The sequence below is a fragment of the Brachyistius frenatus genome, unplaced genomic scaffold (assembly GCF_029030835.1).
Source record: "Brachyistius frenatus isolate BFR_SWC_R1_liver_20210118 unplaced genomic scaffold, ASM2903083v1 Contig_396, whole genome shotgun sequence".
Classification (NCBI taxonomy): Eukaryota; Metazoa; Chordata; class Actinopteri; family Embiotocidae; genus Brachyistius; species Brachyistius frenatus.
Window position 1 is genome coordinate 49,149 of NW_027210995.1, and position 15,595 is coordinate 64,743.

Genomic DNA, 15,595 nt, shown 5'->3' on the forward strand with positions numbered 1-15,595 from the left:
CAAACTTCCTCCATTCCTGGATTTTTACAAACGTTTGTGTGTTGTTGTTGTTTTTTTCTATGGTTTTAAAGCACAACGTGTCCAACCTGAATCATCAAAAAGTTATTAACAAAGTTTAATTTTTACCTTAATTTTGTGTGACCCATCACCCACTGCGATGGAAAGTTGTTGTTGTGGGTAAATAACAGAGTAAATAAACATGACCTTCAATAGATTAATATGGGTTTTGTAGGATTAAATAAACTGCTGCTCCGCCACTGAAGCAGGTAGGGGATGTAGCTCAGTGGTAGAGCGCATGCTTTGCATGTATGAGGCCCCGGGTTCAATCCCCGGCATCTCCACATCTTTTCATATCCGTCACAACGTTTAGTGAAACGCTCTTCTTTTTTTGTTTTTCTTTTAAATAAAAATGTTCTTTTGTTGGCTGTAGACATGTCTGAAACGCAAAACACGCACATTTGAACATTTCTGGAGATCATTACACGGACGGAAGGCACGGAAATGAAACCTTTGAGGATAATACGAAGACATATGGGCTGCCCAGTTGTACTCACGAGTACTAACGTTACAGGAAATAGTTCCACTGCTCTTCACTTGTTTTTGTTTCTTTATTCTTTACTGAGACGCATTTGTCGAAATGAAGAAAAAAAACAACCTATCAGACGAACTACTCAAGAGACACTGATATTTCCCACAGTCCTAAACGCACCACCGAAGCCCCGCCCAGGCCGGTAACTAAGGAGATCACAGTTATGTTTACTACGAAGATGTCGTCCCCCTGCTAGCTGCTTTAGCTTCGGATCTGCTCTCCGCAAAATGACCAAAATCTGAAGATCATCCCGGAGCCGATAACACCACCACCTCCACCTCCACCACCTCCGCCTCCCTGAAACACGTCTGAAAAATGCAGCTGAAGCATCTCAAGACACTTCTAACGCCCCAGGTGCGTTCAGGGACACGTTAGCTTAGCAGATGCTACGGAGAGCCAGATCCGTTTCAAAAGTGTGACCGTAAACTTCGCCGTTAATAATCTTACAACGTGACTCGACAGCTGTAAAGAAACAGTGAAGTTCCTGTTGTCAATTCGGCGTTCAATTGATCGGTCTAATGTCCCTTTAACGAGTGTTAAATACCGGATTTATTACAGTTATCTTACCAGCAAATGCAGCACGTTATGTTTGATTGGACATATTTGTGACGTATTTAAATGATTCACGGATTCTAGCAGATAAATTACTTTCTTTTTAAATGTTTTTACAGCAGTTAAAATGGTTTAATCTAACGTGGAGTCGTTATAACGCACGACTATAGGCAGACACGTGTGTCAGCAGAAACTGGATTTGAATCATTGGTATTGAAAGTTCAATTCAAAAACGTGAATGATTGCTTTAAAATTTTTTAATTTGAATGGCAAAACTGGAAATTGAAATATTTAGCTCGAAACTGAAGTTCAATAAACTTCAAAACTGGACGTTTAAACTTCTGACTTTTGAATTGATTCGCTCGGAAACCGCATTCAAATGTCACTGAAAATTCACCTCTCTTAAATTCGCTGACTGTAAATCTGTGTTTCTGTGATTCCTCCGTAGGAGGGCGCTGCCAAAGTGACCTGCTTGGCCTGGGCTCCCAACAACTCCAAGTTCGCCGTCTGCACCGTTGACCGAGTGGTGCTGCTCTACGACGAGCAAGGAGAGAGGAGGGACAAGTTCTCCACCAAACCCCTGGACTCCAAGGTCAGATGTAAACACCGGCGTTGGGGAAGGTTGCTGTCGACATGTATTTAATAAGAAGAAGAGTAGTAGTGAAACTTGATTTTCATACTAGAAATGCGGCTCAAAGTGCTTCAAGAGAACCACATGCAGCGTTTCACATAAATACAGATATAAAGGAGCTTTTTGAAAATATAGAAAAGAAATGAGATGCGGATCAAATGCATAATAAACAGTTAAAATCACAAAACAAAAAACACACGAGGACGCTGGTGGAGAGAAATCCTGTTTAAAAGCCTACATATTATTAAAGCACCCTTTCAATATCTGCTGTGTCAGATTTGTCCCTTTTGTGAATGAATAACATTCAAATGTCCATTTTTGTTCCTCCTCAGTATGGAAAGCAGAGCTACACCGTCAACGACCTGGTCTTCTCACCGGACTCCACCAAGATCGCCGTCGGCCAGTCGGACAACATCGTCTTCGTCTACCGGATCGGAGAGGACTGGTAAACCTCCCCGCCATTAAATACCATCCTGGCGATGCATCCGAACAGATTTCTTTAAAACAAAACTGTACTCCGTCTTTTTAATCTTTTCTCCCAGGGGCGACAAGAAAGCCATTTGCAACAAGTTCGTTCAGACGGTAAGTGAACGAGAAAGGCTGAAACCTCATCATTTATGTTTAGATGCTAAAATGTCTTTTTTTTTTCCCGGGTTTCATCATTTCATAATTCGTTAACGTAAAATGCTTTCGTAATCACGGGTTTACCGGTTGAGTTATCTAAGTCTGTTTCTCTTAGTACGAAGGGAAAAATTTCCCATCTTTTTTTTGCCCACTTTTGCATTTTTAAAGCACCATAAGTTGAAGCCTCGTTTTGGCCTTGACGGTGTTATTTTATGCCCCAGAGTGCCGTGACTCGCCTGCTTTGGCCTTCGGAGAACGCCATCGTTTACGGATTAGTTGACGGCAAGGTAAGACCTGTGTTCATATTATCGGTAGAGGTGTCAGTAGGACATGAGAGGAATTTAATAGCGTTCCCCGAAGACAAATAATTCTGTTATTTTACTTTTAATGGACATTTTGGCTCCAGATGGTCATATTTTCTTGTCAGAGGTGTTTTAAAGGTCGTCAATAAACATCATTTTTTAAAAATATTTGTCCTACAATGGGCTTTAAAAGACTCGTAGCTGTTCTCCAAGTAACATTTTAACATAAAAAAAATGTTTTAACTCCAAGAAATGTACCTCTTAAAGGTCCGGGGTGAAGGATTTAAGGGAATTTATCTATAATAATGTACTTCAATCAACACAATGGCTGAGCATTTCTACTTTGGAACTGCGGTGGGCCAATGATAGACTCTAAAACACAAATTCAGACAGCCGGGTGGCGGGGGGGTTCATACATCACATACCGGATTAACCAATCCCGTCAATTTGGGGGCGGAGCTTTCCACATTATAGAGCACCAGTGGAGGGGTGGGCGGAGATAGAGGCGGGGACTGTTTGAATGTTCATAGATCTGAACTTACTGAACAAAAACAAACACGTGAGGTTTCATCGAAAACACCTTCAGGCACAGCGGGATTTATTTCTTTTAAAAAAAAAGAATTAAATATGTAATTCAGACGAACAACAATGAGTTATTACGAGTTCAATCAATGCCATGAGAGCGACTTTAAAGTACATTTATGAATATTAATGAATACGTTTTCTGACTTCTTTGACAGGTCCGACTGGCCAACACTCAGACGAATAAGTCTTCAACCATCTACGCCACAGAGTCCTGGGTCGTCTCACTGACTTCCAAGTAAATGCTTAAAACAAAGAGTTTTGCTTGTCTGGAAGACCTTTTCTTAAAGGTCCCATATTTTACTCTTTTCCAGTGTTTATATTTTCAGTCTTGACATCCATGAGAAGATACTTTTGTGGTTTTAAGTACCAAAAATCATTTTGTAGTATAGCTTTACATCTATCTGGAGGTTTTTACCGGAGCTCTACCGATAACAGCCTGTTTTGTGCCTTCAAGGTGCGTTGTTATCAACGACCCTGTCTTCTGATTGGCTGACTATTTTCTGAGTGACACACCCCCAGACCAACCACAGGCTTTCTTTGGTCTTTTAGTTCGCTACTTCCTAAAAAAAGAATAAATGGTCGGTGTTTTTCTTCTGCGTAAAAGGTTGGAAAAGTGGTACATATGACATGAGCCACGAGTTTGTGACATCACAAACTTACGGAAGTCTGACCGGGACGGTTGCTGAATACAAACTGTACATTTTTTCAGTGGATTGAGCATTTTGGCACTTTCCCGGTATTTATACAGCAAATCTAAACCTGCTTTGTCATAAAAAAACAAACAAATGGTAAATCTGTATTCATGCAAAACAGGACCTTTAAAATACTACGCTATTTTGCCAGTTTTCTGTTTTATTTCTTCTGTGAGTGTTATTTGTAAAGTCTCCGCTCTGTGTCAGCGTATCCGGTAAAGGAATCCTCTCCGGCCACGCTGACGGGACGGTCGTCCGTTACTTCTTCGACGACGAAGGCTCGGGAGAGTCTCAGGTAGGCCACGCCCACATAATGTCCATCAACCGTGTTCCTATTTGACCGGAAATATTGCCGATTAGACTTTAAATGTAAAACACACCGTCTCACAGGGTAAGCTGTTGACGCACCCGTGCCCGCCGTACGCCCTGGCCTGGGCCGCCAACGGCGTCATGGTGGGCGGCTGCGACAAGAAGGTGGTGGCCTACGGCCGGGAGGGCCACGTCCTGCAGACCTTCGACTACACCCGGGACCGGACGGAGAGGGAGTTCAGCGTGGCCGCCGCCAGCCCCGGCGGACAGTCCGTCGTGTTCGGCAGCTTCGACCGGTCAGTCTGTTTCGCGCTCTCTCGACCTTTCAAAATAAAAGCCCCTACAGTTTCACACAGGGTCCAGACATATACTAGGTTCTGACTTAGACTTGTGTTTCTGTCAGGAGGGGCACTGGACACTGGATTTTATTAGTTAAATCTGATATAAGAACGCTGTATTTGACCCTTTTCAAGCCAGTTTTATGATTGTAGTTTATTTTTTCCGCTCCCGATCTTTGTCCAGGTTGCGGGTGTTCAACTGGGCTCCGAGGAGAGGCGGGTGGGACGAAGCCAAACCCAAAGAGATCGTCAACCTCTACACCATCACCTGCTTGGCCTGGAAGAAAGACGGGTCGCGCCTCTGTGCTGTAAATATTCAACACAACACACACAAAACCACCCCCAAAAATCCCATGGTTTTAATCCACAGTGTGACTTTAACGCCAACCTGCTCTTAGTTTGCGCTTTTATTTCTTCGGAGAGCTGTTGTCATTTTAGTAACCTCGATTTTTAACTCCAATGACTGAAATCCTTTATCTTTACAATACAACTTCAACGTCTTCACCGTTACCATCAGATGATTTAAAAAAAAACAAAAAAACAAGCTCCTGAAAAACAAATCAGTAAAAACATAAATGGGTGTTTTATGAGTGTGTATTTTTTTATTTTTTTATATCTCGACAGGGAACTCTGTGCGGCGGCGTGGAGCTGTTCGATTGCTGCCTGCGAAGAGCCATCTATAAGAACAAGTTTGAGGTCACCTACGTTGGCCTGAGTCAGGTACAAACAGTCGGTCTGCAAGAACAAAATACAAATAAAAAAAATGGAAAGTTATCCCAACTGGTAAAACAACGCAAAGAACTGAGGGCCCCAATAACCAATTGCCAATTAACAGCAGACGAGAAAGTGAAAACAGCCCGGTTGATTGTGCGAGAGCTGTGGTTTAAAATATAATGAATTGAAGTGCAGGAGACGGCCCGGTGTGTCAGCCTCCTGATTAGAGAAAAAGGGACGGCAGCAGCAATTACAGCTCTGGAGACAATCATCCATTTTGTTTATCTGCTATGTATTCTGATTTGCTAATTAATCAGCGGTAATGCCGAAAATATAACTGATAGGAATTTCACTGATTATTTACAAGTTGATTAAAAAGCGTGAATTGTCATTGATTGATAGAAATTAGAAGTGATTACGACCGAGGAATTCGTTCCGCCGTCTAATGAGACGGTGAGTAGAGGTGTAATTGCGGCTTCCTGGCGAGACTTTCATTAGCGAACGTTTTTCTTTCGGGAAGAAGTTCTTAAAATTCTTCCCGTCGTGATCGAAGCCGAGGCGGGTTTTTGAATTCACGGGTGTGCTTGCTGGGCGTAGATCGTCTTATTTGTTTTGCTTTAAAACAATAAAAATGTCCTTTGCGTGTCTTCTCGCAGGTGATAGTGAGGAACCTTTCCACGGGAACTCGGGTGGTCCTGAAGTCCTACTACGGTTATGAGATAGAGGAGGTCAAGATCATGGGGAAGGATCGCTACCTGGTGGCTCACACCTCCGACACTCTTCTGTTGGGAGACCTGCTGACCAATAAATTAAGCGAGGTAATGCGGAAGTTTTTGCTGAGTTTCTGGGTTGATTGCGTCATTTGCAGGGACGCAAAAATGTTCATTGAGCGTCTTTTCTCTCAGGTGCCTTGGCCCGGTTCTGGGGGAAACGAAAAATTCTTCTTTGAAAATGAAACCGTAAGTACGCAAACGTTTTTAAATAAATCAAAAATGCAGCCCGGTATCCCACCGGAGAGTGTAATACGCCCATCGGTCCTCTAGAGGATATCGTGACAGCGTCACGTTTTGCCTTCGCCGAGGCGTGAAAAGTACACGCATGCATGACTGGGTCCAAAAAAAAGTACAAGGAGTGATTTAAAAAAAAGTAGGTCGGACATCGGGCTCGGTTGGTAAGACCACAGACTGATGCAGAAGTGTCTTAAGCTGCAATACCACCGAGTGCCACTAGAGGTCGGCTCCAAGCACTCCCATTCAACTTCTCCCATAATGGTCTCCTCGGTGTTGTTAGCTAAAGTCACTCCTTCTTATTCGTTTTCTGGAGGTCCATCTGAAAATAATCCCTCATTCATTAGAAAAGAAGCTTCAAAAAGCCGTATTTTGGTCTGTTTTGATTGACAGGCCTGTGGTGCATTCAGGTTACGGCTATCGGTGGGCGGGACGTATTATCGTCAGGGTTTCCAATCAGATCGAGTCAGGTCACCGTGTTGCATTCACTGCTCTGTTTAATGGTCGTGCATTTTTTTTGTTTTCAGGTGTGCATGATTTTTAACGCCGGCGAGCTGAGCCTGGTGGAGTACAGCAACAAGGAGATTCTGGGATCGGTCCGGACAGAGTTTATGAATCCTCACCTCATCAGGTTGGTTAAATCATAATCACACGAACATGAATAAATCAGATACACATCACTGATCTAATGATGAAAAATGACAAATTTGAAGCCATGAAAGGAGAAATTTCAGTGTAAAAATGTGACAATTTAATCAGCTAAAGAGAAATTTAGGGGGCAGACATAAAATTAAAAAAAAAAAAATGTTTTAGCAGACTTTGGGTTGTTTTACTTCAACATTTTTGAAGCACTTTCTGTCCAATTAGATCCCAAATGTGGCTTGTTCAAACATGCTTTTACCGATTTTGACGACATTTCTGACATTATCTGTAAAATATATATTAGATAAATAAAACTCTTTTCTCTTCCTTTTTTTTCCAAATTGTAAACACGTAAAAACAACAACAAAAAAAATTGATATACTGTACATGCAATTCAAACAGTCTCTAATCCCATCAACCCTCATTATTCTGAGTAAATGACGTGTTTCCAGCTCCGTCCATTAGATGGCGGTATTGAGCTTTGCAGAAATCCCAGATATTCTTCTCCAGGCCAGAAGTGCTCAGGAGTCAGTGAGACGTGAACCTGCCCGTCAGTACACGTCCACGTTAATGTATTCAGACCCGTCAGCAGTGTCGGGACTGACAGCCGCTCGCCTCCGGCTGCACGCTGTAGCAAGACAACACCAGTGACCAGGTGGATGCTGGGAATTTTTTTCAAGCGTGAAAAAACGGCAGCGGAAGCCAATTATTGCCGAAGCGGATGCTGGATTTGATATTTAACGTGTTAAAAATACGAGGTGTATTCACATCACTGAAGTGTGTGTGTGTGTGTGTGTGTGTGTGTGTGTGTGTGTGTGTGTGTGTGTGTGTGTGTGTTATGTGTGTTTGTTTGTGTGTGTAGTGTCCGACTAAACGAGAGGAAGCAGAGAGGAGTGGAAGACAACAAGAAGCTCGCTTATCTGATCGACATAAAGACCATCGCTATTGGTAAGAAAGGAGATGTGTGTGGGTTTAAAAAGTCAAGGTGGAACTCTGGCAAAAAGTTAGAAAGTCTTTTAAATCAAATGGAAATTCAATCAAAAAGAGATTATTAGCAGTGGAAAACTATTTATTTAGTTTAGTTTCGGATATTCCCTGATTTTACACAGGAAGTGATTCCTGACCATAATATTAAACTTTTGAAACTACTGCAGCTGTATTATTTCATGCAAAAGGAACCACGCTGAGTAGATGGTACCCCACTCTAATAAAAAAAAAATCCACTGTATGGGCCCCCTGATGTCAGCAGACTAATATTCATCTGATCCCAGTGTAGGTACATTTTCTAAAGTAGAGAAACTCACTTGTTGAATGACAGAACAGCTGATTTCTGATCTCTAATAAAAACTTTTAGCCGCTCAGCTAATCTGTCGTTTCTCTTCCTCCTCCTCCTCCTCCTCCTCCTCCTCCTCCTCCTCCTCCTCCTCCTCAGTGGACTTGGCCGGAGGCTACAATCTGGGAACCATCAGCCACGACTCCAAGATCGACTGGCTGGAGCTCAACGAGACCGGACGCAAGCTGCTGTTCAGGGACAAGAAGCTGCGGGTGAGAGTTAAAAAAAAAAAAAGAAGTAAAATAAAAATCAGCAGAGACCCCCGGAGGCGCTCGAGGGCCGAGAGGGAGAGCCAATCACAGGCGAGATGACGGGTGATAAAGCAGGGAGGAGAGTAGAGGAATCTGTCCGTGGGTTACAGCCACGTCCATCACACCGCGGCCGTTTGGTCCTCGAACGAAATACTGGGAGAAAAAAACCTGAGATTCAAACGACCACCGAGGAACGAATCCCACGCCGAGTAAAATAAGTCCAGGCGAGCAAAAATGTTTCCCAACCAAACAAAGAAAGAAAGATGGCGACCTTCACTTTGCCTGTCAATATATTTAGATTCACTTGATGTCCCCTGGAGCTTCCCAGCACCTTCAAAATAAAAGAAATTTAAATAATGACACCGATGGTGTAGTCAGACAAATTCAGCCATATTCATCCAGCAAAAATGGTTTCATTATGAAACGGGATAAAAACAATAGATAGATCCAACAAAAGAAAAAAATATATATTTATGTGCCTCACTGTAGTTTTATTGACCCCTTAAAATGAAGCAAAATCTACTTTTCGTGTTTTATTTAAATATTTTTTCGAATCCTGAAGAAGTAAAAAGATTAAAGAAACATATATATAAAGAAATATTTATGTTTATGTTTATATATAAAGAAATATTTATGTTTATATATATATATATAAACATAAATATAAATATTTCTTTTGTGTAGAATAAATGTTTTGTTTTTTTAATTCAGGAACGCCTCCGACTGAGAATGGTTGGAAATGAGCATTTCTTCTGCAATAGACACATTCATCTTTTAAAGTGGACAAAGTTTATTTCGATTTTCAAAAACGACAAATTCTAACGGTTTTCTTTTCTTAGTTTGATAACTGAAGTAAATTTATACTTTCTTCGGTCCTTTTATTTGAACTGAGCGGTTCATAGTTTTATTCCACTCTCGTGCATCTCGCCAGAGAAACAGAAAACGCAGTTAGAGAAAGTGTAGAAGTTTTTCCAGTTGTGTGTGTGTGTGTGTGTGTGTGTGGGGTGGGGGGGTGTTGCCGAGGCAACATGACAGTTACAGGCAGCGGTGTCAGTTGTTGCCCCGGGGTGATGAAACGGTTTCATACTCGACCCTCGGGGCAAAGACGCAGGAGAAGGCAGGTAATTGAGAATCCCTCAGTGGAGGTGAACTTTTTTTTGACGTTTTTACAAATGTGTGTTTTTTTTTTTAAATGATTTTTTTTTTTTTTTTACAAAATTAACTTTAGTTGCGACGGGATGAGAAATAATGATGTGCACCGACGACTTTTTGAAAGAAGATAATGAACGGAAAAGTTTGACGATATTTAGATAAAAAGAAATCGCTGTGGAGTTTTGAGCTTCTTGTACAGATTGAAATCTCTCCGCTTAAATATTTTAGTGTGTTGTTTGTCTCAAAGGTTTGACTCAGCATTTTTATTTTTTTTTTTTTTTTTATCCTTCTGATTTTGCAGTAATTTCATGTCAATGTTAACAAAGTCCTTGAAAGTACCTTACTCCTTTTACTGCAGGACTGACGGTGCCATAGATTTGATAAACTAGTCTCTTAAAATACAAAGTCAATAAAATGTCTCCAGCAGTTATCTCGGTGTTTTTAGCGAAAGTCGCTCCTTCTAATTAGTTTTCTGGTCTGAAAATAATCCGTCATGAAGTAGAAAATAAGACTCAAAAAGCTGTTTTTTTGGGGGGCGTGTCTGTTTGATTGACAGGCCTGTGGTGCAGTCAGGTTAGTTCGGCTTTTGGCCCCGGCAATCTTGCTAGTTTCGGAGCAGGTTTGGAGCAGGACGTGACCATATTTGGATGAGCCGGGGGGAGGAGCCAGCAGTGGATCTGACTCGATGTGATGGAAAACCCGACGATACCACGTCCCCGCCCACCGAGAGCTGTAACCTGACTGCACCACAGGCCTGTCAATCAAACAGACACGCCCCCAAAAACAGGTCTTCTTGAATCTTCTTTTCTAATGAATGAGGGATTATTTTCAGATGGACCTCCAGAAAACTAATAAGAAGGAGTGACTTTAACTAACAACACCGAGATAACTGATGGACACATTTTATTCACTTTGAACTTTAAGACATTAGTTGAATGGGAGTCTATGGAGTTTTGTTTTGGAGCCGACCTCTAGTGGCACTCGGTATAAACTTAGTATAAAGTCTTTGGTTGCCGCTTGGACGGTAACTGAATGTTCTGCATCACTCTGGTTTCTAAAAGTCAAAACACACTTGACGTGGGAGACATTTTTAGTTTCTTATTTCCCACCAGTGAGAAATCTTACATAAAAAAAGAAAAAGTTGTCGAAGAAAACGTTTCTTTTAATTGAACTATTCTTCCGAGTGAATTTATCGACGGCCTGCTCGTCCTCGTTGCATTTAAAAAGTTCGGCCGGCTGAGCTCCAGGGTGAAACTACAGACAGAGCGTTATTAAAAAAACAACTGGTGGGAGGAGGGAGAGGGGGGAGAGTGGGGAGAGGGGAGGGGGGGAGGATATTAAGGTAGCTGATTAGGACGGCGGGAGGTCCTCCGTGTGTCTTATAGAATCCATAACACTCATCTCATCGAGCCGCTGGAACTTTAATCAACTTTTCTTCGAGACAAATGATTTCAACTGCGCCAATGTGGAGCTAAACGTCTGATATTCTACGATGTTCTGGAGAAACGCGGTGGAATATGGTTTTAATATTTTTACTGCGGCGACCCGGTCGTCAGTCGTTGATTTTTGATTTCCCGAAGGCTCTTTAATATTTCCCCGCGGACGTTTCGGGAAAAACGCCGATTCGCTTCATCGCGGAAAGTGTCGGAAACACGTTGGCTTAGCTTCGTACGAAGATCGGGAAACGACGTCTCTGAAGATCACTGAAGTAACATATTATGTTTTGTTTGTTCAATGCATTCAAAAAACTAAGAATTAAAAGTTCAAGTTGAGTTTATGTGCCAAACTTTTTTTTTCTTTTTTTTTTTTAAATAAGCGTATTTCACTTAATTTTTCTCGCTATTTCAGCAGCTGTTACATTCCAACTTCAAACAGACATCTTCAACTCTTTAAATATAGAAAACTTAAATCAAATTAAATTCCTCTTAGCCGGACTTTCTGCGGGGGAATTTGGTGTGATCCGTGATGATTTAAATATTTCCAGACAAATCACAAGTACGATTTTTTATTTTTTTTTATTTTAAAGAAAGTTAAAGATGGCTAATCGCAAGTGGACACATTATCTGGTAAAAGTATGTGGTTACATGAAGCCTAGCTTTGTATTGTCCGACAGTAAAATATGAGCTTTAATGGTGCCGGGGAGGCAGATTTTGTTTCTCTGCTTCCCTATTTTTAGGCCTCATGCTAAACTAAACTAAGCTAAAATAAGATAAACTAAGATAAACTAAACTAAGGTAAGATAAACTAAGCTAAAATAAACTAAACTAAGCTAAGCTAAACTAAGCTAAGATTAACTAAGCTAAACTAAACTAAGCTAACCGTCTCCTGACTCCAGCTTCCTGTTTCCAGATGGGAGTGGTTTCGTTCCTCTCGTGGAAACGTTGAACTCTTTCTTTACCGCCGCGGGTAAACAGGCCTCCGATAGACCGTTGGTCGACGGTGCGGTGACTTCCTCCTCTTCCTCGTCCTCCTCAGCTCCATCTGTACGACATCGAGTCCTCCGTGAAGACCACCGTGCTGAGCTTCTGCTCGTACGTCCAGTGGGTGCCCGGCAGCGACGTGGTGGTCGCCCAGAACCGGGGGAACCTCTGCATCTGGTACAGCATCGACAGCCCGGAGAGCATCACCATGTTCCCCATCAAGGTGACACCGAGCATCTCGTCTCTCGCCAAACTCAACTCACAACTTTATGATGATGAGTTTTGGACCAAAATCAGCGGCGTACTCCTTTAAATCATCATGTCCTATATATTTTTCATTTTTATTTTTTAAAGAAAAAGCTCCAAACCGCACGTTTCCCTTTTTTTTTTTTTTTTTGCTGCCCTCCAGCGTCGCGTCTCGGCGCTGCCGGTTAAATTCGCCGGGGTTTTTTCGGCGCTGCTGTCCTGCAGCAGTCGGTCGCCTCCGGCGGGGTTCAGAGGACCTGCCTGACTCACGGCTCGCTGGTGTTCTCATAAATAATACAGAAAAACTAAAAAAAACAACAACAGGCGCTGCGGCCTCTCGGTGTTTTCGGCGAAGGGCACTGAGTAAAAAGATTTGGATTTTATCGGCGTCGAAGTCTAAAGGGAGATTAACAGATTCCTCAGATCTGCGCAGAACTTCATGCATTTGTCTTCGTCAGGGAGACGTCGTGGATCTCGAGCGAGCCGACGGGAAGACGGACGTGATCGTGACGGAGGGCGTCAACGCGGTGACGTACACGCTGGACGAAGGCCTCATCGAGTTCGGCACGGCGGTCGACGACGAAGACTACGACAGGTGAGTCCAAAAAAAAAAAAAAAATCGCCGACGTCCGCCGAGGCGCCAGCGGGCCGAGCAGAAGGGACCAGATGTCCCTTTCATCCGGCAGCTTCCTCCGGCTCTCCTCGAGTGTTTCCTCGGCACTCAGAGCCCAGCTGGGAGATATAATCCGTCCCCACAGTGAAGCCTCCTCGTGTGATTCTAACTGACCTCTCTTATTTTGAAAGGGGAAGCGACTCGTTAGCTGCTGGAGGATCGTTTCGGTTTCTTGCATCTTCCGAGGACACTTTTTCTGCTTAAAAAAAAGAGGGAAACCGCAGGTCCCGAAAAGTTATAAAAAGTAATGAATTCAGTTTCCTAATCTGTTTCCCTGAAGGCATTCAAAATTTCATTAAAAAAAAAAAAAAAAAGTCTTGCCAAAACTCACTTTTCTCTCATTAGGAGTAAGATTTGTCTCAAAATCTTAAAATCTAGAAAACGTTGTAAAACTATAAAATAAATGTAGGAATCTTTCACAAAAACGTATCATAAAATCACTCAAAACAGACAAATTGATTTAATTTGATTAATCCATCAATTCTTTTCTGTTTTTTCTGCTGCTTATTCCACACCAGCTTGTATTAATTGAATTAATCATATATTTAGGAATTATTGTTATACGCTGCTGAGAAGTGCTAAAATAAAGGCCGTATGATGTTTATTATTATCATTTATTATATTTTTGGCCAGGAAAAGTTGAAAATACTATTAAATTGAATTTACTGTGGCATTACAAATGTCTTCAAAGATTTACATTTATCCTGTAAAAACTGTAAAATCACAAAGACTGACTGATAAAGCCCTTTTCTGTGACTTGGTAATATCATAAAATATTGAAAATGGTAATACAAAATGTATGAATTAATGTCATTTCGCAGTTTTTCTCGACATCGAGGCCCATTTCGGCGGCTTCCTGCAGAGCCGATCTCTTCATTGTTCTTATAAATCGGTCCAATCAGCACATTTAGACTACAATAGTAAATGTTATTAGCAAATTTAGCTTCCGGCCGTACGCGGACGGAAAAACCTCTCGGTTCTCCTCGAGAGACTCTGCAGAGGGAACGTAGCGGACGGTCCGACGCCTCCGTCACAGTCTGAAGGACCTCAACCTTAAAGCACGAGATCTCGGAGTTACAAAAAAAAAAAAACTACTTCACTGTGACTCAGAAAAGCATCATGTCAACCCTGAACAAGCCACAACTGTGTGTGTGTGTGTGTGTGTGTGTGTGTGTGTGTGTGTGTGTGTGTGTGTGTGTGTGTGTGTGTGTGTGTGTGTGTGTGTGTTTACAGAGCCACGGCATTCCTGGAGACTCTGGAGATGTCGCCAGAGACCGAAGCCATGTGGAAGACGCTCAGCAAGCTGGCTGTGGAGGCTCGCCAGCTGCACATCGCAGAAAGGTCAGAGACACACACACACACACACACACACACACACACACACACACACACACACACACACACACACACACACAATAAGCCCTTTAAAGCATACACTGCATGTAAAAGTGTTCGTAGCTTCCGGGTCTGAAAAATGAGGCCGATGCAGAAGTGCCTCCAGCTGCAGTACCACCGAGTGCCACTAGAGGTCGACACCGAAAAAGGCCTCCGTAGACTCCCATTCAACTAAAAAAAATTCAAAGTCAATGAATGTGTCCATCAGTTATCTCAGTGTTGGTCGTTAAAGTCACTCCTTCTTATTAGTTTTCTGGAGGTCCATTTGAAAATAATTCCTCATTAATCAAAAAAGAATTGGGGGCGTGTCTGTTTTGATTGACAGCCCCGTGGTGCAGTCAGGTTACAGCTATCGGTGGGCGGGGCGTAGCATCGTCGGGTTTTTTTCCAAATCACATCGAGTCAGATCCACCGCTAGCTCCTCCCCCCAGCAGCTCGTCCAAATATGGTCACGTACTATTTCTCTTTTACTTCCAGTTCGTACTGCAGCTCCCCTTAAAGACTTCGTACCGTCGCGTGTCGTCTCTGCACAATCGGGACAAATTACTTCATCATAAAAATGCACCTTGAACTTTGACCCACTTTGTCGCATATCCGTAACGATTTGGAACGATAGGCCTCTTCTTCTTCTTCTTCTTCTTCCTTTTGTGGGCGGAGCTTCAGCGCCACCAAACCGTCTCGGCGGTTCAGTCGTCGGCCAAAATCCGAACTCGCGGCTTTTCGCAGCAGCCGTCCGCAAAACTACCCGACCTAATTACGTTTCCGTGCCCGTCTCCACCGTGACTGAGACTCGTCTTCCGGAGCTACAGTACGCGGAGACGCCTCGCGGCACCTTTCGTCACCTGAAATGAGGAAACTAACAGAAAACGGTTGCTATTCTTTGACCTCAGAGGACGGTTTTTTATTTTTTTATTTTCTCTCTCTCTCTTTCCATCTTTTTTTTTGATTTCTCTTGTTTCGCGAACGCTCTCCGATGTGAACCAGCCGTCATTAATAATGCACGCGCGTTCGTTAGGCGGCGGCTTTTGCATTTTGCATAAATCATGAAATGGGGGAGAAATAAGAAACATTTTTTTTCTGTGGATAATGTTAATGAGGGGAGGCGAGAAAAGAAGAAGGAGTTTTTCAACTTTTTTCTTT

At 42.6% G+C, this 15,595-nt stretch overlaps 1 protein-coding gene and 1 non-coding gene across 2 annotated transcripts in view; both read left to right on the top strand.

Annotated features, from left to right (window-relative positions):
- Positions 1-269: 269 nt before the first annotated feature.
- Positions 270-341, top strand: trnaa-ugc (transfer RNA alanine (anticodon UGC)). The gene has a single exon. It is a non-coding gene; the product is annotated as a tRNA-Ala (tRNA).
- A 404-nt stretch (positions 342-745) lies between these two features.
- Positions 746-15,595, top strand: part of ift172 (intraflagellar transport 172) — a 35,971-nt gene continuing 21,121 nt past the window's right edge. Inside the window, exons 1-18 of the mRNA XM_069724818.1 lie at positions 746-943; positions 1,590-1,733; positions 2,105-2,217; positions 2,315-2,354; positions 2,618-2,683; positions 3,439-3,518; positions 4,183-4,270; positions 4,366-4,580; positions 4,807-4,930; positions 5,247-5,342; positions 5,993-6,154; positions 6,242-6,295; positions 6,871-6,974; positions 7,848-7,933; positions 8,418-8,530; positions 12,197-12,364; positions 12,846-12,982; positions 14,294-14,401. Coding sequence (XP_069580919.1) covers positions 905-943; positions 1,590-1,733; positions 2,105-2,217; positions 2,315-2,354; positions 2,618-2,683; positions 3,439-3,518; positions 4,183-4,270; positions 4,366-4,580; positions 4,807-4,930; positions 5,247-5,342; positions 5,993-6,154; positions 6,242-6,295; positions 6,871-6,974; positions 7,848-7,933; positions 8,418-8,530; positions 12,197-12,364; positions 12,846-12,982; positions 14,294-14,401 — 1,937 coding nt within the window. The 5' untranslated portion in view covers positions 746-904. The remainder of the gene's footprint in view (positions 944-1,589; positions 1,734-2,104; positions 2,218-2,314; positions 2,355-2,617; positions 2,684-3,438; positions 3,519-4,182; positions 4,271-4,365; positions 4,581-4,806; positions 4,931-5,246; positions 5,343-5,992; positions 6,155-6,241; positions 6,296-6,870; positions 6,975-7,847; positions 7,934-8,417; positions 8,531-12,196; positions 12,365-12,845; positions 12,983-14,293; positions 14,402-15,595) is intronic.